The sequence below is a fragment of a genome, unplaced genomic scaffold (genome assembly GCF_019419815.1).
Source record: "Pyrus x bretschneideri cultivar Hongxiangsu unplaced genomic scaffold, Pyrus_bretschneideri_v1 Contig1, whole genome shotgun sequence".
Classification (NCBI taxonomy): domain Eukaryota; kingdom Viridiplantae; phylum Streptophyta; class Magnoliopsida; order Rosales; family Rosaceae; genus Pyrus; species Pyrus x bretschneideri.
In genome coordinates this window covers 5,273,373-5,295,144 of record NW_025999390.1, presented here as the reverse complement: position 1 = coordinate 5,295,144, position 21,772 = coordinate 5,273,373, and the positions used below count along the sequence as shown (strand labels likewise).

Here is a 21,772-nt window from a genome sequence, read left to right as displayed (position 1 = left end):
TTCTGGCCCTCTGGGAGTCGCTTCCAGACGGGCCCTTGTCTTTTAGAACAAGAACTCCGTTTTTTGAGGAACAATTTTCTTTACCGAGTGCAAGTTGCAGCACGCTTTCAACTGGAAAACTAAATGCCAGACTGAGCTCAGAATGATTAAAGACTTATCCCACATACAATACTCGGCAACCTCATCAAGTTTTACATCGAATAATTCGCAGATAGGCAGAAGGGGCTATACAAATCGTACTTGTTACACGGTAACAGGAAAATTCAGGGAAGCAATTACAAATTTGAGATATATTAGACTTACTAGTGCAGGTCATCAGAAACTTGGGAACTTCGAATCCCCCAAAAAAATTTCGGCTTCAAATTCTTTTTTGTGGCTGTAAAGAGCCAACCCATATGGGTTTCGCAGCCCGCACAGTTTGTTATTGTCCACGCATACCTGCAATGGCGAGCAAACTCGCAACTTAGCAACTCCATAATACTACAATTCTTATGTCACATTCAAATCAGAAACCTATCTTAAACTAACTTGCTATAAAGTGACAGAAATGCCAGAGATATCCAAAGGGGTGTGAATAATATAATCAAACATTTGGCTTAAATTTGCTATCATTGCAGCTAGATACCGATTTAATTCATACCTGATAAGTTCTAGTCGTTCCATATAATTTATGATCATGATATACGTTAATTTTTATTTTTTTATTTGTTTTAAATATTCAAATCCCTATAATTCTCTTTTCACACATAGACTCTAAAGAAGTTTATTAATATGTACTTGAAAACCATTAAAGGGCCAAATCAAGACAGACTAATCAGTGGCCTTAATGACGATCAGTGTACTAAAAAGTAGATGAAAATGCACAAGAATTGGTGCTCTTCAAAATAGTAAATTGGTCAGAGAATCTGAAGAATATTAAGGTACAAGTCCATACCCAGGAAACCAGCTGTATTCACTCGTTGGTGGTCCTATAAGTGCCAAGCCATTTGCTTTGTAGAAAGTCATTATCTCATGAACGTGGCCATCTGGGTTCACATAAGCACCAAGAGGACCTTCACTTGACATCACCAGCATATTACTCCGCCTCGCAATGATACTCTGCATTGTATACCAAAAACATGAGTAAATAAAACACACAACGGGCAGTGTTCTGAAGTAAGTGCATTACCTGACATGTTTTACACTGAATAAGATCAAAACTCTGAAGCAACTCAATTTCTCTACGCAACCTATATGAAATGCCGTCAATCTCCAAAAGCTCCTGCCTTGTAGATTCCGAGACAGGGATTTTACTAGCGATATAAAATGACAAAAGATCAGGCTTCTTCACAAGACGATCCATGCTTGGTGCCCCAACTATCTCTTTCCACATATCTGTAATGCCAGAAATTGACAAACTCTGTAAAGCTGAATCCTCAAACATGACAGCACACAAGCAATTCTAAGATTGTTTCAAACAATTCTAATAATTCTAAGATTGTTTCACATCCATTATAAAACTAATCAAGAAAATGGGCGAAATGTTTTCAGTTAATAATAACATATAAAACTTAAAATGTAAGTGCCTGATCCTTTTTCATTTTTAGTTCTAGACAGTGGTAATATCTTCTAACATATTAAGGATCACAACCTTTCAAACATCAGGTGTAAACCCAAAGTAAAAGTCAAATACCTGCTGCTCTTTGAGCAAGACAATAGGAGTCGTACATGCAGTATACCCAATGGGGCCAGAATGCTCTTGGAACTCTACGAAACTGATTTAAGTCCGTATTTCTCCAATATTTATTTGGCTCTTTCTGTTTGCAGGATTGCATGTCTGACATGGAACTGCTTGCCAAATCAGCATTACTAATCTCAGGGCATGAATGCAATGAATCTGAAGAATCAGAGTCTTTTGATTGCAATTGTAAATGTGACTTCTCATCATCACTGCTTGAAGTTGTTGATTCTTCCATTGTATCAGATCCAGAATAGGAACCAATTGCAGATTGGTGAACTTGTCTCTCAGTCAATGACAGTGCACTCTCAAAGCTTTCATCTGAATTTGTCTCTGAATCATTGTCCACATCCATAGATCCATTTGACTCTGCACACGAATCATTTAAAGGCAGTTTAACTGAGAAATTATGGCCTCTTGGATTACTAAATGGTGCCAAATCTCTGAATGCATCCCGTGGGGCCCTCAATGGTATATCTTCCTGGATGATTTGGACTTCTCCACATGGCTGACAGATGAAAATTTCACACCAAGTAAGACACTAAATATATGAATATGACCAAATAAAAATAAAAGGTTACCAAATGATCATCTCTCTCAAACATAAAAAAAATTCTAACCGCTCCTTCCACATCAATCCAACGGCGTCTTAGACGAAATCTCTGTTGGCCACGAGTTACCACATTCAGTGAGCCATCCTCTAATCGCCGATATTGCCGAATCTATAAAAAAGAAATATAAATAGTTAATTAACCCAGCAGTTATAAATGAAATAGCATAGGTGACAACTTAACAGTTTCTACTTATGAGCAGTAGAATAAACTTAATATACCTCTGCGGTTGTCCCAACATTCGCAAACCTTATTCTTCCATTATCAGGATCTCTGAATACCCGAATCTGAACAAAAATTTCAGGGTAAAGTACCATGAAACAATACATAATGAAATCCAATGCAGGGGCAAAACAAGTCATTACTTGTCACAAGGAGTTCACCTACCACACCAATGGTATAAGGAGCATCAACTTGGGTTAGTGCTCTCTCAATAGATAGTACAAAATTCGGTTGAATAACTCTTAAGGGAAGGGTTGCTTCTGGGAAGAGGACAACTCCTGCATATATTATGTAGATAAAACCAAGTTCTCTTTAACATAAAAAAAGTAGTTTATACTTTATACAAACATAAAAGAATATGAGGAAAATGATAACAAAAACAAGACTAACAGCAGGCTTCACTTTGATTCTCTTCTATTTCTCATTCATTCCACTTGCTCATTAGGAAAAAAAAAATACGTTTAGGGCTAGCAGTTACTTGATTCTATTGATTTTTTTAGATAATTTTACCAAGCAACTAAATACTTAAGACACAATGATGTTAAGAAAAAAAGGCTCTTGTAACATGATAACATCTGTCCAGAACAATTTTATTGATATAGAGCATTCAAATGACAGTCTTTCTTTTTTATCATCCAACAATAATCTCAAAAATGATTGCTCTGTCCATACAATATGCTAGTGATCTAACTGTCTCTCAACCTCCTATTATTCCATGGTACGTTCAATTTTTTTTCTTAAAAAACTTTTCTTCACTACCAAAATGGCTATACGACTTTGCACCACATGGCTAACACCTGTGGCTAATGCAGTTACGCTAAAATGCCAAGCATATTCAACAGCTACCAAGAGGAGAAACTGAGGTTTGAAATCATTTAACAATCAAATGTAAAATGATAGTACCTTCGAGATAGAAAATAGGGAGCTTCAAGACGGCGCCCCCATCAAGAAAAGCCACCCTGTGATGAGTGTCTTCAACCTCTGTTTCAATTAAAGTGTAACTAAACACCAACACTTTGAATGGAAAATTGGGAACAAATAAGTATAAAAATGGAAGTACAAGACCAAATGCCTACCACCAAGATACGTATGCAGCGAAGCCAAACAGGTATCGAAGGCATAATCATCGGACGTGTGCCGACCACTTTTCTCAAACAACAAATCAATGGGATAATTAAATAAAAACACAAAATTTCTTCTCAATTTGACTGTTATTCCTCATAGAAAATTCCAAAACAATGTATGATCACACTATATGTATAAAAAAGTGTAACAAATTATATATAATCAACTAACAACACTGATATGACAAAAATTCAAATAAAAACATAAAATACCAAAATTGAGTTTGTTACTCGTCACATAAAAAATTCGAAACCCTAGTTCCCAAATTAATCAAACGAATTGAAATTCTGATGAGTTAGAGTAGAAGTGGGGGAAATGATGATTACGTAGCGTCGCGGTCGTCGCCGGAGGAGTCGTCGTCGACCTCTTCGACCTGCAGTTCTTCGAGATCGAGTTGCCGGATCTCCTCCATCTGCCGCCTCTCTCGCGCCAGAATTCGATCATCGTCCATCTCTATCGCACTGTGGGAGTTTGGCTCGTTAGGGTTTTTTGCTTGGAAGAATTGAGAAGTTTGGAGCGACTTTGTCTTTTTCTCCCGTCCTTTGAAATTCCCAGTTCAGCTGCTTCTTGTACACTGTTTTTTATTTCACGCCGTCGGTGCCGACGTGTCATACTCATAATATTTGTACGACGTAAAGAGTTTTAAATTTAATTATTGTTAAAAACGAATTTAAATAATATTATTAATAATTTATTATGAAAATAATATTGTTAAAAAAACAAAAAAAACATTAATTTTTGTAAAAAATGAAAGAATCCCTGTTAACCTCGTTAATCTGATCACAACGGATTCTCTCTTCTCTTTTTTTTTTTTTTTCTTTTATTTGAACGATTGCAGTTAAATTATATTAATATTTTATATTACTTTTTGATATTAAGAGAAAAATAAAGTAGATAATGTGAGAGTAGGAGGTGGAAGAGAATGAAAATGTGAGGGAGAGAATCGTAATCCCACGCCGTCAGTGGGTCTCTCTGAAATTTCGTCTGGCAGCCGTTAAACTCTCTTATCAGCAGTTTGGTGTGGCCCCCATAGAAAACAGCTCGCCGGATAAAATTTTCCAAGCCGCGAAATCAAAGCAAGGGCCATCATGGGTCGCCTAGTCCTCTCCCACTTCCTCACCGTCTCCACCGCCTCTTCTCCTCGCCTCGCATCTTCCCTGTACTCTCTCTATCTCTCTCTCTCTCTCTTCAATTTCCTCTTCCATTTTTCATTCGCACTTTCAAGTGATGATTTTTCTTGAAGCAGGTGTGCTGGTGGATTTCGAATCCGGCAATGGAAAGCGCCTACTTCAATTCCGCAGATTCGGCTTCAAAGCGCTCGAAACGCCGGCGGTTTTCGGTGCTGCTGCAGCGTTTCGCTCTCGCAGCCCGCTGCTCCGGAGACTTCTCCCAGCTCTGTAAAGTAATCCTTACTATTATTTGATTGTTGGTTATGTGCATTGTGGTTATAGATTGAGGATTTTACTTCTTTAATGTTCGAAGTTTTTGGCTTTTCGATTTACACACTCATGGGTTTTCATCTGTTTGATGGTGTTGAGAGTGTGAATCCCGCACCGGCGACTAAACCCTTGCTTAAACCTATGTACGGCTTCAAATGAGTGCAATTGTATTTCAATTGTTGTTTCTTAGAAAAAAATCACGTTCTTTTGTTTGTTTCAATTTCGTTACTAGTATGTAAGTTCCATGCACTATTAAGTTTAAGCATGCTTATGTATACTTTCTTTTTTGCATTGATGCCAAATTCTTCACTGATGTAATTTGAAGTAGTTTTGTTTTTCAGGGATGCTCAAGGGCCTGTAGTTAACAAATATATCCAATAGTAATCAGATTTATATTCAATCTCATTGGATCTTTGATTTATAGGAAGAGGATAGTGTCTGGAGTCCAACCGACGGGTTCAATCCACCTGGGAAATTATCTTGGCGCCATAAGAAACTGGATTTTGCTACAGGTAGCGCCAAATTGTGTGCTTTGGAAAATATTGCTTTGCATATTGTATATATACACTATACGGTAAGCTAATATGCAATGACTCTTATTTTGTTGCAGAATACATATGATACTCTCTTTTTCATTGTGGACCTTCATGCGGTATGGCTTTCCTGTCATTTTAACTTTTTTTAATTTCCATTTTGGTTACTACTGCACATGGTGCCATAGTTAGAGCAGAATCATTCCCTCATTGTATCTATTGATGTATGTTTTTTGCAACATTCTATGTAGTATCCAAGAAATAACTTGCTGCTCATAAATTTAAACAAATAGAACAGCATGCATTGTCTTCCTTTTTGGGTTGTGGCTGTGAGAACTGTAGAGTTCTATCTTTTTTCTCTATTCTTTCTCTCTCTAAAGCATTCACGTTGTTAAAACTTGAATTTTCAAATTCATTCGCCAAAGTGTCCTGCTTTTTGGTTCAACATATGTAGATATTTGAATTTATAGAGAAAGATTGAGGGTCAGGGTTTGTTTTCCTTCTTATAGAAGGGATAGGAATAATGAGTTTATCTTTAATGTTTCAAAGTTTTTGCTTACAGATTACATTACCGTATGATGCACAACAACTATCCAAGGCGACAAGGGATACAGCAGCTCTTTATTTGGCATGTGGAGTGGATACCTCCAAGGTCTAGTCAACTTTAGTCCTTTGTGTTGTTGTTTAGAACATTGTACTTTTGCTGAATATTTTAATTATGATTTGTATACGCAGGCGTCTGTCTTTGTGCAGTCTCATGTTCGTGCCCATGCAGAAATGATGTGGCTTTTAAGTTCTGTCACGCCTGTCGGTTGGCTAAACAGAATGATTCAGTTTAAAGAGAAATCACGCAAGGCGGTGCGTTTTTAGCTGTACGAAAGCTCCATCATGGTTCTGTATCTAATCAACTGAAAAGTGCTTTCAATGATGACATGCCTTACATATAATACATACTTATAATTGTTGTCCATTGTCTTTATCGGTCTCACCCTGTTTTTAATTTTGTAGTTTGACTTATGCCTTGTACCATGCTGTAGATTGTCATTTGTCACTACTAATGTGCATTACATTTCAAATTGGGTTTCTTCATAGAAATAGCTTCAAATTGGTTATCATTACAGATGCTTACATGTTACTATCTACACTTCAAGTAAATCGCATTGTTTTGTTTTGACTATTGTAGGGGGACGAAAATGTTGGTGTTGGTCTTTTGACTTACCCTGTTTTGATGGCTTCTGATATTCTTTTATATCAGGTAAACTTCAAAATTTGCAGCTTTATAAAGGATCTAAAATTTTATATCAGGTAAGAATTGAATTGTGTTTAAGGAGGTATAATAATCTGGAGCACTTAAAGCAGTGCGTGCTTTTTTGTGCACTTGTTTCACTATGCGTATGGTAGATTAATCATTAAACTATATGTTATTCTTATATTTCTCTGCATGCTTCTGTAGTCTGACTTTGTCCCGGTTGGTGAAGATCAAAAGCAGCATTTGGAGTTGACACGTGAACTGGCTGAGCGTGTTAATCATTTATTTGGAGGAAGGAAATGGAAAAAATTGGGAGGGTGAGAAGCTATAGCACAACTTAAACTTACAAATATCCGTTTAATGTGTTCACCCTATCTCTGCATTGACTTCTTTACCAAAAGTCTCTGTGTAGAACTTGACCCTTGATATTTATATGTTGTTGCAGGCGAGGTGGTTCAATTTTTAAGGTGGAGATTTTTTTTTTGATAGCCCTTAACTTGAGCTCATCAATAACATAAGTAATACAAATGCCCCTTCTTTATTAGGTTCCTGAGGCTCTTATACCACCAGTTGGAGCTCGAGTGATGTCCCTAACTGATGGTCTTTCCAAGGTGATCTACATTTTGAGTTCTCATATAATTACGTAGTGCAGTATAATTTATATTATTTTCTGATTAAATTATTATGTTATTGTGGTGAAAATACATATATTTTTGTAGCATCAAGGGAGAAAATGAGTAAAAAAATTGCAGGAAAAAATGTTAAGACCATGTACCAAAACCACTTGAGGTAATAAAGGGATGTGATAGGGATTTGTTTTTATAGTTTTCAATGCTTTCCAGTAGAAGAATGGAAAATAGAAACGAGGACTTCCAAATACTCCCGTATTATATCCTGCTATTTCTTTTTGTACAGATTGTTCAAATGACCAATATAATTGTGTAACATAAGTTTCTAAAGTATACCAATTACTTGATGATATGAACAAATTCATCATCTTACAATTTCCGTTTGCCTTGTTACTATTATTATCATAACATCTCAAAGTAGTAGGTAAGAATGAGATCCTTGAATATCAGAATTAAAAAATGTAGGGTAAACGGAACACATGATCAAAATTCTAGCTATTCCCTAATTGGACTCTTATGACTAGTTCCCACCTATTTGTAGGCATGTGTTAAGTATGTTTTAACTTTTAAGTATTGTCATCAGTTATATGAAGAAGAATCTTCTTCTTATGCTTACTGACATTTTTGGTTTCATTGTCATAGATGTCCAAATCTGCGCCTTCTGACCAGTCCCGAATCAATCTTCTGGACCCAAAAGATGTGAGATACACAAATTTATCTTTCTCATGGAAAGTTCGTTAGGCCTCCTATTTTCCTTTTCCTATTCTATTCCAGTTTTGTTTTAGGTTTCTCCGTCAACTTGATCTAACTGTCTCAATTGTTCTGTAGGTCATATCAAACAAAATAAAGAGGTGCAAGACTGACTCATTTTCAGGGTAAATACCTATCCTCATCACTTCAAGCTTGTCTTTAGATGTTATCCTTCATTGATATTACTGTAGTGTTGGGGTCATCGTTCTGTTTTGTTATTTGTTTATTGGTAGGTCTGATAAACTAATCTATGTTGTTTTTTGTTTCATATGGTAATTCTTGTAGTATGGAATTTGATAATCCTGAAAGGCCTGAGTGCAACAACCTTCTGTCAATATATCAGCTTGTTTCGGAAAAGACAAAAGAGGTAATAAATTTCATTTGAGTTTTCATTAGGTTAATGCCTTTGATTATACATAGATTCATATACATAAACTTCTACTTGTGAAAATTTGAGTACCATATGGAAATGACTGACAATATTATAGTTAAGAAAACTACTGTTATTTCTCCAAAAACAAAAAGAAAGAACATTACTAGGAGGTTTGAGATGTCTTACCGTGGTAAACCTTTATTGTTGCAGGAAGTTGCAGAAGAATGCCGATACATGAACTGGGGCACTTTCAAATCAGTCCTATCTGATGCGTTGATTGATCATCTGCATCCTATCCAGGTTTCAATATCCACTTCTCATCCTTTTTGATCGGTCATGTTTTCAGGACGGTTAATATGCATTATTTATGCCTATTGATGGGAGCACTTTTTCTTTCTATTGGTTGGTACAGTGCATATATTATCCTTCTACACTAGTGATAGTGCATGCTTAATGTTTTTCATAGTTTGGGTTGGAACTGCCATCATGCATTAGGCGTTTGATTCTATGCTTTATGTGAACCATCTGTGCAGGTATGTAGTTTCCTGTTTTCCCATCTCTTCATAACTTGAAAACAAAAATTTCCATGTACTTCCAAGGGCATGTTTATGCTTTTTAAGCGACAATCATTTACCCCGACTGTGCTATACTCCTGACACGATTGGCTTTTAGTTATTAGGAAATGGATTTTATTGCAAGGGATGCACAGCTGCAAATTTATGTGAATGAGTTGGCAGGGAATATAGTTTCTAAGTGATTTGTTATGCATCAAGTCTGTGGTTATATTTCTTCATGTGTGTATATTTTGTAATCTGCTTTGTCTACACCTTTGCATTGTTCGTCAAAGATATATTTTCTGCTTTTGCAGGTTCGCTACGAGGAAATCATTTCTGACTCAGCTTATTTGGATGGAATTTTGGCAGAAGGTGCTAACACAGCTGCAGGTATAGCTGATAATACTCTCAATAATGCCTACCAGGCTATGGGATTCTTGCGGAGATGAGCGGAGCCGATGCTGCAGGAAGAATTCATTTGAAAGGACCAGTAAGATAGAAACTTTAAAGTCAACTTTGGAGAATGGATGACCCACAAATTATTTTTTGGAGCAAAACAACCAACCATAAGCATATTCTTGATGAGTGAAAACTGAAAAGATATTTTAATGGGAAGGCCTCGAATATTTAATTGTTGCAGTTGCCACCATCCGGATAGGTGTTTTTTTTCATGAATTACTTATATTGTTCCGTTAATTGGTAGTTTACCCGACTTTAAAATGTAATATAATGCGATTAGTTCATAAATTATTATGTGATTTGTTCGTTTTCTTACAGTAGAATTTTAATCCGCGTGGAATCGTCAAACCGTTATTTACTGGTTGTTCCACATCTTTCCACAATTTCCTCTTGTTAGCAATGTATTAAAAGGTGGGGGCGTGGCCAAGCGTCCAATGGATAGCCTAGTTTAGGTGCGAGGCATGATGTCATTGTTATATATATTATATAAGTATATTTATAACAATATAATACTTTGTAAAAACAAATATAACTATAACTAAATCAAAGATAGTATCATATTCTTTATTACTAAGTCTAGTTGTACTTGGAAACTATGTCATAAAGTCTCAAAATGTTATAATTATTTATTTTATTGTAAGCAATTATAGAGAACTTCAAGGAAAATAAAGATGAATGGTCACAATTGTAGGAAAATTTCAAGTAAAATAGAGGTTGAATGTTGCAATTATAAGTAATTTAAAAGGAAATAAAGGTCGAGTGGAGTAGTTATAGGGTATTTAAAATGATATAAAGCAATAATTATGGGAATTTAAAGGAAAATAAAGGGTTGAGTGAAGTATTTATAGGGTATTTAAAATGAAATAAATGGCAAAAATAAAGGGTTGAGTGGAGTATTTACAAGATATTTAAAATGAAATAAAGGTTGATGGAGCAATTATTATGGAAATTTATGGGATTTGAGAGAGAAAAGTCTCTTCTTCTTTTCTTCGTTGAAATTTTAACGGCATAAAACATTTCACAAAACTTGGATTTTGATGAAAAAAAGGCCCAGATAAACACCCCAGAAGTCCTAAGGCCTGCCTCCGCCACCTAGACGTGCTTTGGCGAAGCCTTCCGGCCACTTCCTCAAAATAGAGGCGGAAACACTGACGCCCAGTCTTAGAGGCCGCCTAGGCAAGCCTTTTAAAACACTGCTTGTTAGTGATATGATAATTATTCAATTTTACTTGAGATGATCACATTTGCTGCTCTTAGACCTGGTGAAGCTGATTCTGGTACTTTATATTTCTCTAGTTTTGGTTAGTAAATTTGATTTTCGGAAGCTCGTATATTTCTTTAGAAGCTTAAGGTTTATCATGATTCTTATCGGCACAGTAGATAGCGATAGAGAGAATATAAATCCTTCCAATGATTGGAACAACCATATATTCATATTCTCATCCCATTCATCCATCCACCCATGGCCTTGTTTTCTTTACAAAAGAAAAGCAGCTGTGAGCCGGTGACCACGCATTGACAGTAACGCTGACAAAGACAGTGAAAGGTCAATGGCAGTGGCACTCTCTAAAATCTTCGTCTTTTTCCTCCCACCTCTCTCAGTCTCTCTTGTTATCTGGCAAGAGAATAAAGGGACGCGTCTCCTCTCTGCTCATCTTTCTCCCCTTTTAACATTTTCGTGATAATTGCAGAGACGTAGAAAGAAGCGACAAGGACCACCGCGACAACGCCTGCAAATTCGAAAAGGTTTATTCTCATCTCAATCATTGTTACTGTATGCATTCTTGGTTACATAATACTATATTCATCTACTTGATCCCTATCTGCATATACCTTTAGAATACTAAGCTTTTATTACTAAGTGCCTTGTAAAATAAGCTAGAGGTTCTTCCTTTGGGCTGCTAAGAGAAAGTTTGTGTCATCCTCTTATATGGTCTGCAGCAAATTTGTGTTTTGGCATCCCTTTATTTGATCTTTGATTTGTCCCTCCTAAGTTGTGGTATTGGTGGTGTTGTATTTCTCTCCACCTGTAAGTAGGAAATCTCTTATTCAACTCACTTGGATGGTGAATACCTAATTATTAACCGGCTCATTACTCAAATTCTCAACTCCTTAAAGTGGATCATATATTTTTACACACACACATATATATATATGGATGAAGAACAAATTGATTTGCCTATTGTTTAGAAGAGAAATGCTAAGAACAATCGTTCATGCTCAACTGAGCGACTTTCAGACTTTCATACATTATGGGATGATGGATCACTAGCTTGTATTAGCAACTGGAAATTGCCAACTCGTGGGTGGACGATTGTCCTTAGCAGTGCTCGAACCAGAATGAAGATGAGAGAGAGATGGAAGAATAAGCACTTGGGGAACTTGGCGAGTATATGTGCCAAGCCAACCACTACCAAGTAGAAAATAAAATCTTAAAAATCTTAAATCGCCTCACATGTGGAAAAGTGGGGAGGTATTTTTGTGCATTTGTGAGACGTTCATTGGGCTTTGCGAATTGCGATCACAATCTCGACGTCCTTAAGAGGAAAGAAGGATTCTAGGATTTGTTCCAAAGTTGGATCGTATGTGCTATGTGGGATACAACGAAGCAGGAAGCTCATGCGGGATGTGTGCTCTCTAACGGGCAATGCCTGTGTGACACGCTTTCTCAACAGGACCATAAATATGTCTTGTGGGACAAAGTTTATTTCTCGTTTGATTTGATTTTTCGTACGTTAAGATAATTTACGTCAAATTTATCTTAAATAATGAGGAATGGTGGTTCCCATTATTGGGATTGTATTGTTTCTGAATTCTTATTTAATATGTTGGTCGAAGATATAAATATTTTAATTAGAATTTAATAAAGTGTTCCTATTTGACAAAAAAAATATATCTAGGAGTTATTATTATTATATTTATATGTAATTTATATGGAAGTTATTTGAAAACAATTTAATCTTTAGAAATTTAGTCACAAATAAAGCAAGTTTTATTCGCTGAAGAGTGTAGGCTCCCCTCCAAAGATAACGAAATTGTCGAACTTGCCAACTTAGTGTTGTAGGGTTTTTCTTTAGTTTCCTCTGTTTTTTATTTCACAATTAAAGATCTTTTCTTTTATCGCAAACAAAGAGTACAATCTTAAAAATACCAGCAAGTTTGAATCCAACGGTTAGCGCTCCTATGTTTTCATCCACGATTCAATGAATTTGATTTCATTCGTTAAATGAAAAGACGTTTATCGTTGTCTTCTATTTGTCTGTCAAAAGAGAGATAATCATTACTCATTGCTAGACCAAATTGGATAGAGAAGCCAAGATATTTTCACGTACCCCTCATAGATTTTTTTGTGTGCCTTTATTCACTCTCTACTCGACATGCTATAAATACGTTGGCTTGCCATGTTGCCATACTAAGGCATATCATTGAGTCATCTACTCTTACTCTACTCTAAAACGAGAAGTTTTTTGTGGGGGTTTTTTAGTCCAGTTTTTGCCTTTTTCACATACCATTTCCAAGTTTTTCGTTTTAAACGAAGAGAATGGACAGAAACCAACTGCAGCGCCAGGTTGCCCTCAAGAGAAGCTTTCTCTTTGAGCAGGTTACTAATTTGATTCTCTCTCTCTCTTTTTTTTTTTTCTTTTTTTGTTCCTCTTTTTTTTTTTTTTTTTTTTTTTTGTCTGTTTCAAACCCTATCTTTGGCCTCTAAACATCTTGAAAAGTGCATGTCGTATACTCTACACCGATAACTTTTCATGTTTCACCAAATGTGAATGGTTTTGATATGTGGTTATTCGACTACTAAGGTTTTCCAGTTTTTGTTTGGAGGGGATTATTGGTCCGTAAATGCTGATTTTCTTTAAAATCGACATGCTCTCAAGTTTTGATGAATTGATCAATACATTTGTTTTCGTATTTTATTTAATTTTCTCGTAATTTTTATTTTTTGTTACATTAGAGAATTTTGAGCTTTCAAACTTAGTCTACTTCTACCTATAGCCTACACCCACCCTCAACACTCCGCCAACCCTAGTTGCTTAATTTACAATCATTTTCCATTTAATACCGTCCATCTCTTTTGGTGTGGGTTTGAAAGTGACCTTTAGAATGGCCCAAATATATTTCATGGATAAAGCGCCGAAGCCCAATATTTTGAATGTACAACAAACCCTAGCCATTTCGATCAGATTGATGACAAAAGTTTTTTATTTTCAAGAAATTTTAACGAAAAAGCTTCCGGTACTATTTATTTTGACAAAAAAATCATATTTTTACACTAAAAAGTCAATTATGGTACTATTCACTTTACCATTTATTTTATCTTTATCGTTAAAACTCAAAGTTTTTAAATCATTTTCATTAGTTTTTCTTTATTTTTATCAGGGCATTGCATATCATGGCTCTGAAACCATACCAGAAAAAGAATGGTACGCTAGAACATGTTTAAAGACATAACGTTTACAATTATTTACTTGAATGTTTGCAGTGTTACCTCGATCCTCAGCAATTCGTTCAGCTGGAGGAATTGCAAGACGATGCAAATCCAAATTTTGTGGAGGAAATTGTGACTTTGTTCTACAAAGATTCAGCTAGACTGTTTCAAAAGATTGAGCAAGCACTGTAAGTAAATAGCACCCCCAATTATATACACTATATACATTCGTATTATCGAAACTAAGTATACCATGAGTAGCACTAAGATGAATGTATTTTTACACTGAGTTATGCAGGTACAGTAGGCCTATAGATTTTGCCAAGCTGGATGATTACATGCACCAGTTCAAGGGTAGTACTTCAAGGTACCAGTACTACTTGCTTTGATTGGAATTTAACTTGAATAAATATATTGTTTTTCCATTTAATGTATTGATTAAAGGTAAATTTGTAACAGCATTGGAGCTATAAAAGTGAAGAATGAATGCTCCCAGTTTAAAGAATTTTGTTTGGCTGCTAATGCTGATGGGTAAAAACATACTTCATCTATTTGTAACCAATTTTCCCCCCACTTCTCTGCTTGCTGGGACCTCATTGTGATTGATTATATGCAGATGCGTCAGGGCTTTGGAGAGAGTGAAACAAGAACACCAGACCTTGAGGATTCACCTTGAAAATTACTTTCAGGTATTACTCTCTCTAGTTGTGTGCCTTGGGCAAGTAAAAACTTTCTTGTAAGAATTGGATAAATCCGCCTCGATCTCTTTCTTCTCACTCATCAACCCAGGATATGAGCGAAAAAGAGCGGGGATATATATCCTCGGGAAAGGGAAGTTAAGTAACTAGCTAGTTTTTCTTTTTCTCATCTATATATGTGTGTGTTTTGTGCATCTGTAGTTGAGAAGGCAAGCAGGACTAGTACAGCGTGTCTAGTGCCACAGAATTGCCTGAGATGCCAAGTTGATAATATGGAGAAAAGAGCTGTCATCACCACCATTTTATCATTTTCTGGTCCGAGGGTTTTACCTTTAAAATATCAAGTTAAGCCGGAGTATTATGCAGTTTTTCAATTTTGGTTGGCCATAGAAGTTAAGTTATATGTGTTTCAATAAATATGGGTCTTAATTAGCGTACCAATAATGCAGATGTAGATCTTCTATGGTTTGCATGCGACTCTAAATTATGTATTATCTTGGCCCTTTTATGGGATTAATAAATTTGCACTTCTGTTTTATATGTATATGCAAACACTCATGACTTGAAGGGAGTGATGAGTCTCATTGGTGTATGTGATTTTTCAATGTCTTAGTCATTGTGGAGAAGTAATATTCCAATGCCTTCTACTTATCACGGTCACCATCATAGCAAATAATGTGCATATCATGAATACAAAGATGCATTAATATATATATATATATATATATGTATGTATTATACTTCATATGTAAAGTTCTTTTTTACACAATATTTGGTTCTCGAGAAAATATCACTTCTCAATCTTCTTCAACTTTAATTTTATTTAAAAAAGTGATTGATTATTTAGGATGCATAATCAACATTTAGGGCTTAAGTTTAATACTTTTTAGTCTTAGTCTTCAAATTGGTTAATCATTTATGTTTTAACTTCTTCATCGTAAACATGACAAACTTAATATCTAACTTTCCTTTAAAACATCAACCTTATTAACACAAAAGATGAAAGTTAAATGAAATTGAACATAAGTGAAATTTTATTGACTCGTTCATCCTTCTAAAAAAAAGAACGGAAAGTCCTGAACAAAGAAGATTCTTTGCTGGAACATATATATGAGGGCATCATTTATCAAGAGCATTGGTTTGGTATATTGGATGGTTTGTTGGAATAGGATTCTCTTACCTCCTCTCACATTTTTTTATTTTATCTTTCTCTTGCTATAAAAAATTAATATAAGATGTTGACGTAACTTAACCATAACCGTTCAAATAAAAAAAAAAAAAGAAAGAAAGAAAAAAAAAAAAAAAAAGAATCAGACTCCTAGTTTGTTAGAGCGCAAAAAACTTGCAATGATAACAACAATCAAGGAGGGTGAAGAATATGAAGAGAGCAGAAAGCAAAAAGAGCCTAAAGTGAAGTTAGGATTTGTCAAGATTGATTGACGGGTTGAGGGCAGTGATGATAATCTTTATAAGTGGGATGTAGGGGTCCACCACTAGCCACCTCTTGTTATGGCAATCGCAAAGGGGTGGCCTTGCAAATGATGATCATCACGACTTTGCCCTATGTGCAACATTCATTGAACATTTGATCATAAGTTGCTTTCTTCCAAGAACAAACAAATTCAAAATTTAATGAAGGGCACAGCTCAAAAAATGGTGTAATCGAAGGTAGGCTTTCCCCACCAACCCAACCCATCAAATACAATGCCATGCGCAAAAGAGAGAATGGGATATGTAATCGATTATATATCTTTTGATATTTATCTATTATGTCACGTATATGAGAAACATATGCAAAAAAATAGCTAAGAATTTTTTGCATAAAAGACATAAATCTCCATATAAGTAGTGCAAAATGCAATTATGTGAGTCTTAAACCAGCTTAACCAGGTTGTTAAGATCTAAGTGTGACTATAATTTGCATGCAAGTATTTCTACAAGCACATGTTTGCGTGGCTTAGCTAGTGGAGTTGAAGGACCACTACTTTTTGGTGACTAGGAAGTCTTCTCCATGAATATACAAAATAGTGCTATGGCTACTGCGGCATATATCTGACTGTTCCTTCAATTCTAATCCAAGTCGGTATCACTTGTGCTTCAATGTAGTAATGACCCCCATATCTTTATATCTGATAGGCACAACTTAAATTTAATTAAGAATGTAATTTTAATTAATTAAATACTCCGCCTAAATCCTCAACCCTATACAATCACGTATCTATCCTTTTCTTTACACAAACTAGTTAGACACATAATTATATTTCTCCCAAGTGTGAGCCTTGTCACATCCCGGCCTGGGCGGGACCATTTTCCGGGCTCACTCCACTACTGTAGCACGATATTGTCCGCTTTGGGCCCCGACCACGCCCTCACGGTTTTGTTTCTGGGAACTCACACGAGAACTTCCCGATGGGTCACCCATCCTAGGAGTGCTCTCGCGCGCTACTCACTTAACTTCGGAGTTCCCATAGAACCCGAAGCCAGTGAACTCCCAAAATGCCTCATGCTAGGTAGGGATGGGAATATACATATAAGGATCACTCATCTGGGCGATGTGGGATGTCACACATCTAATTAAGTTGTGAAGTTGATTAAAGTTAACAAACGGACGGTTGTGCATCCTCACCTGATTGATGTCATTTCGTCTATCAGCCAGGCTTATGTGGTATGCACTATGAGAAAAAGGGTAACAGAAAGGACAACGCCTTGGCAAGTTGGGTGGCTCCCAGATGAAATTGTAGGCATGTGTTTTGTTTTCTCCTTCTTTTTTTATTTTCAAGGAAGAGAATAATAAGCAACAAATTTTTTTCTATGTACTCAGAATACCGTCACATATTGTTATTATTTTGCTTAAATATAACGCAATGTATAGTTTAATTTATCAATATATCATAGAAGTGAGACATCAACCATATTGCACACTCATGACATAACATGAAAAATTCTCAATAACCAGACTCATCTCTCTCGCTATCTTATCTCGCTCTCTCACCCACACCGCACATATAGGCACATTGAGTATGTTGAGCTGAATGCTGTCTCGGTCATTTGTCACAGTGTCATCTATATGTGACCGGCCACTTATTCCACCAACACGGTTGTTACTTGTTTTTAACACTATATTTTGTATTTTTGAGTCTAAAATACCAGACAAGGAATCTTCCCAAACATTTTCCTTTTCTTGCATGTGCTCTGTTACTAGTCCAACCTGAGTCTCCAAAAAGCAAGTTATTGGAAGAATTTGCTATATATCTCCATATCTACAACCACTGTGTTGTACTACTCATCTACTTAGGGTTCTCAAGGCTAGCTACTTAACTGTTTTTGGGTTCCCTTAGTAGATTTCCATGTTTCGCACAAACCCCAGATTTTAATTTCTTGAAGTTTTTGTTCTTTTACTTTGTAATTTGAAAAGTCCAGCGTTCGTTCCAGTTTTCTGTTTTCAATTTTCAAAATTTTGAGATTTGAAGAGGTTAACGTGGTCTATATAGAAATGGATAAGTTGTATAATATGATTTGTGAGAATAATGAAGAAGTGGTTGTGAGAGCAAATAAGAGAGGGTATGTTGCAGCTGAAGACAAAAAGCTGGAGCTGAGGCTGGGTCCTCCTGGAGGAGAAGATCGTCAGTCACTTCTCTCCCTTGGTTGCTGCAACAACAACAACAACAATATTCCTCATGAAGCCAAAAGAGTCTGTCATGAGGAGAAAAAAGAAGAGAGAAAGTGGTTGGCAAACAGTTCATCATCAGATCCTGCAGCTAGTGCTTCTGAACTTACGAATTCAGCTGCAGCTACTGACTCTGATCAGAAAGGGTACAACTCTATATCTTTTCTTGCTTTATTTGCTTCAACTAAAGATGGTTTGGATAAGGGAATCAATCTTTTCGATTCATATCAAACAATTGTCGTCTATGAGATTTGAACTCAGAGCTTCCTTCAATAAAATAGAGACTAAGTGCTCTAGATCAAATGGTCATGCTATAGGAATTTATCTTAAGCATGTGATCAGCTAATTAATGTAAAATTTATCATGTAGTAGCATACAAAGTTGTTGAGTAGTTGACATGAAATTAGCTCTTGTTGTGGAGTTGAATGATTAAATATAGAGTCTAGAGATACTTCAGTAAATACTATACTAATTTTATTATTTTCTTTGCTACCCCAGTAAAAGCAGAATTGTACATGCTCCAGTTGTCGGGTGGCCTCCGATCCGTTCATCCAGGAAAAATCTTGCAAGCAGATCATCATCATCAAGCTTTGCAAACCCGGCAGCTGATTCGGAGTCACCAAATGAAATTTCGAAGGAGGGAAATGGAAAATCTGATAGATCTACTTATTCCAAGCACCACATGTTTGTAAAGATCAACATGGAAGGAGTTCCCATCGGAAGAAAAATTAACCTCAAAGCCTATGATAGTTATGAGAAACTCTCTTTTGCCATATATGAACTCTTTCAAGGTCTTCTTGCAGGTTATTTTATTTATTTATTTTACTTTGTGTGTGTAGAAACTCAGCTCCTAGTACTAATTCGTTTATATTATTTACTAGATATTTTTTTGGTTTCACATGTACAACTGTGATTTATTAACTTGCTATTATTTTTTTTATATGTCAATATGTAGCTCAAAGAGTTTGTTGTGGTGTGGAGAAAGAAGACACGAAGGGAGAGACCAAATCAAGAACTGAATCATTACATGGCAATGGGGAATATACTCTACTCTATGAGGATAATGAAGGGGACAGGATGCTTGTTGGTGACGTCCCATGGAAGTAAGCATTACAATACTAACTTTACTAAATTATTGGTACTGATTAGTGAGAACTCAAGTATTATTTAGTTTATTATTGACTAAACTCTCATATTAAACATCCATAATTTAAACGAACAATCATTCAGTAATTAGCAAAACATAAAGCACTTAATTAGAAACATACATGTTAGGGTAGTGCTATCCATACATCATTTTTTACTTTTCATACATTCTTTGTGAGCGGTGTGTGGATAGCACCACCCACATATTATTGTATATCTTGTAAAATTCAAAATTGTAGCTGTTTCTGGAGATTTGTTTTGTGACATGGTTCTCATTTCTTCCTATTAACAATTGCAGCATGTTTGCATCCACGGCAAAGAGGCTTCGGGTATTGAAGAGCTCACAGCCTTCCACTCTACAACGTACGTGAAGCTTACTTATGTTCTCATAATTTTTTTTCTGTGTTAAGTTTTCATGGATAGCTTGATAGATTGGATTGCTATTCAAACTTTCTTTGAGCGACTCTACGCAACACATAAACAAGTTGAGTATGAGCCGCTCAAAGAGCGAGTCCGAATAGCAATTTAGCTTTAGAATATTTATAATGGAAGTTTGCCTGTTTTTAGTTAGTAGCGGTCAGCATGAAAAGACACCACTTGATTCTACAGTGGAAGTTGGAATCTGAAGATGAGGCAGTTATTAAGTGGAGGAATTCCCATACATGCGATGATACGAAACTCTACGTAGTTTAGGGGTTTCCATCAAGTTTTCTTTGCTTCTTTTCCTCTCTTTAATGGCCTAATTAAATCTTGTATATTAAGGGTGTTGAAGATCTCTGTGATTTTGTGTTTTCTGTATCTCCCTTTCTTGTTGAAATATTCAGGTTTATAGCCTTTTGGGCTATTTGTGGAAACACCTTGTTCATAAGTCGCTATAGGCCTACCGAACTCACACCAAAAAACAAAAGGTTAGGCTAGTACTAGCATGCTGTTTATTTATATTATAACATGTATACTTTATAACCGACATGATGATGTTATGATCACAAACCCAACAAATTTTCCTATATGTAGCTCTGAACAAATTTCCGTTTATGACTCAACAATTTGGAGAAGTGAAAAATAACGATGTCACTTAGTAGTGGTATTATTTTCCACTTATAAATGGAAAGTCTTAGCTTTGATTTCCGTTAAAAACAAATTCGATACCACATTATTATAGTTGATTCATTGTATGGCCAATACTAAATCCCTCAACCAATTTTTTTAATGGAAAACACAGACCCAAATCCCCCAACCATAGTGTAATTATATCGTTAATATTTTTTTTTTTTTAAAGTGACAAATGATGATTAGGGCTTTGTGAATTTCCGCTTAAGGCTAATGATGATTTTCATTTATGCTGTCACGGAAAGCGGGTGTGGAATCGATGATACTTCTATGCATTTTTCAAAGTCCCAAATTATACTTCTGATTATTTGGGTGAGGAATTTTCAAGTCCTCAGCAATTTCAAAGTCCCAAGGTATTTCAAAGTCTCAAGGGATTGAGTTTTTTTAAAATTAAAAAAAAAAAAAAAAAAAAAAAAAAAGTCTCAAGGGATTGAGGTCAAGTTAGAAAAAATGGACCAAAATTGTTCTGTTTTCTCACTGTTTCAGAGTCAGACATCTCTTCACTTCGTCTGGTTGTTGGTGTACCCTTCCACTCTCTAGGACTCTCATGGCACAGGTAAATATAATCTAGGGCTTGTTTCTTATCATCCTCATTCTTTCCCCTTCCCGTTTATTTCTAGGGTTTTATTTTGTTTGTCCACTAATATCAGCGGATGATATAGTTCGTTGGTCTCTTTTTATCTCACTATGTCTCTAAATATTCATGATTGCTCTTACATATTTACTGAATTCTGTAGGAACCATATATGTGTCAAACTCAATAGATTGGAGCATCGATCCCTGAATGGTCCAATTGTAGCTTTGGTTTTTGAACTAGAAGTCCATCAAAATTAGAATATAAATTTGACAAAATGTGCAGCATTCGTCGTGATGCCAATTTAGTGAGATTTTCTGTTTGCTCGAATTACTCCATATAAAAGGTTCGCGGGCATTTCATATGCTTACTTTTGATTGAAATTCTCATTGAGTTGGCTTAACCAACTATTCACATTTTTTTTCAAATTCATATACTAATTTTTATAGATTTGTGGAGACCAAATTTAGAGATCAATGCTCCA

At 35.8% G+C, this 21,772-nt stretch overlaps 4 protein-coding genes across 7 annotated transcripts; 3 read left to right on the top strand and 1 right to left on the bottom strand.

The window, feature by feature from the left end:
* Positions 1-143: 143 nt before the first annotated feature.
* LOC103957072 lies at positions 144-4,233 on the bottom strand. The gene is made up of 10 exons (XM_009369155.3): positions 4,002-4,233; positions 3,627-3,694; positions 3,454-3,531; positions 2,716-2,828; positions 2,550-2,615; positions 2,338-2,439; positions 1,673-2,225; positions 1,169-1,374; positions 935-1,098; positions 144-438 (listed from the first exon to the last, which is right to left on the bottom strand). Exons 1-10 carry the CDS (start codon positions 4,124-4,126, stop codon positions 303-305), a joined length of 1,611 nt encoding a protein of 536 aa, XP_009367430.2. The 5' UTR covers positions 4,127-4,233; the 3' UTR covers positions 144-302.
* Positions 4,234-4,596: 363 nt separating this feature from the next.
* LOC103957071 (tryptophan--tRNA ligase, chloroplastic/mitochondrial) lies at positions 4,597-9,978 on the top strand. Of its 3 annotated transcripts, none has more exons than XM_009369151.3 (15): positions 4,597-4,834; positions 4,919-5,077; positions 5,539-5,626; positions 5,725-5,766; positions 6,210-6,299; positions 6,383-6,505; positions 6,831-6,902; positions 7,101-7,213; positions 7,342-7,363; positions 7,442-7,507; positions 8,168-8,224; positions 8,354-8,400; positions 8,561-8,642; positions 8,859-8,948; positions 9,517-9,978. In XM_009369151.3, the coding sequence occupies exons 1-15, from the start codon at positions 4,764-4,766 to the stop codon at positions 9,649-9,651; spliced, it is 1,257 nt and encodes a 418-aa protein (XP_009367426.2). In that variant the 5' UTR covers positions 4,597-4,763; the 3' UTR covers positions 9,652-9,978. The 3 variants fall into 3 exon arrangements, with proteins under 3 accessions (XP_009367426.2, XP_009367427.2, XP_048437259.1); XM_009369152.3 differs by having other exon boundaries at positions 4,600-4,834; positions 4,922-5,077; XM_048581302.1 differs by lacking the exon at positions 4,597-4,834 and having other exon boundaries at positions 4,976-5,257.
* A 3,085-nt stretch (positions 9,979-13,063) lies between these two features.
* LOC103957070 (histidine-containing phosphotransfer protein 4) lies at positions 13,064-16,084 on the top strand. The gene is made up of 6 exons (XM_009369150.3): positions 13,064-13,262; positions 14,148-14,281; positions 14,392-14,460; positions 14,553-14,624; positions 14,710-14,782; positions 14,993-16,084. Exons 1-6 carry the CDS (start codon positions 13,203-13,205, stop codon positions 15,026-15,028), a joined length of 444 nt encoding a protein of 147 aa, XP_009367425.1. The 5' UTR covers positions 13,064-13,202; the 3' UTR covers positions 15,029-16,084.
* A 1,774-nt stretch (positions 16,085-17,858) lies between these two features.
* Positions 17,859-20,453, top strand: LOC103957069 (auxin-responsive protein IAA2). Of its 2 annotated transcripts, none has more exons than XM_009369149.3 (5): positions 17,859-18,604; positions 18,957-19,249; positions 19,414-19,561; positions 19,903-19,967; positions 20,172-20,453. In XM_009369149.3, exons 1-5 carry the CDS (start codon positions 18,285-18,287, stop codon positions 20,228-20,230), a joined length of 885 nt encoding a protein of 294 aa, XP_009367424.2. In that variant the 5' UTR covers positions 17,859-18,284; the 3' UTR covers positions 20,231-20,453. The 2 variants fall into 2 exon arrangements, with proteins under 2 accessions (XP_009367424.2, XP_009367423.2); XM_009369148.3 differs by having other exon boundaries at positions 17,883-18,604; positions 18,957-19,261.
* Positions 20,454-21,772: the final 1,319 nt, after the last annotated feature.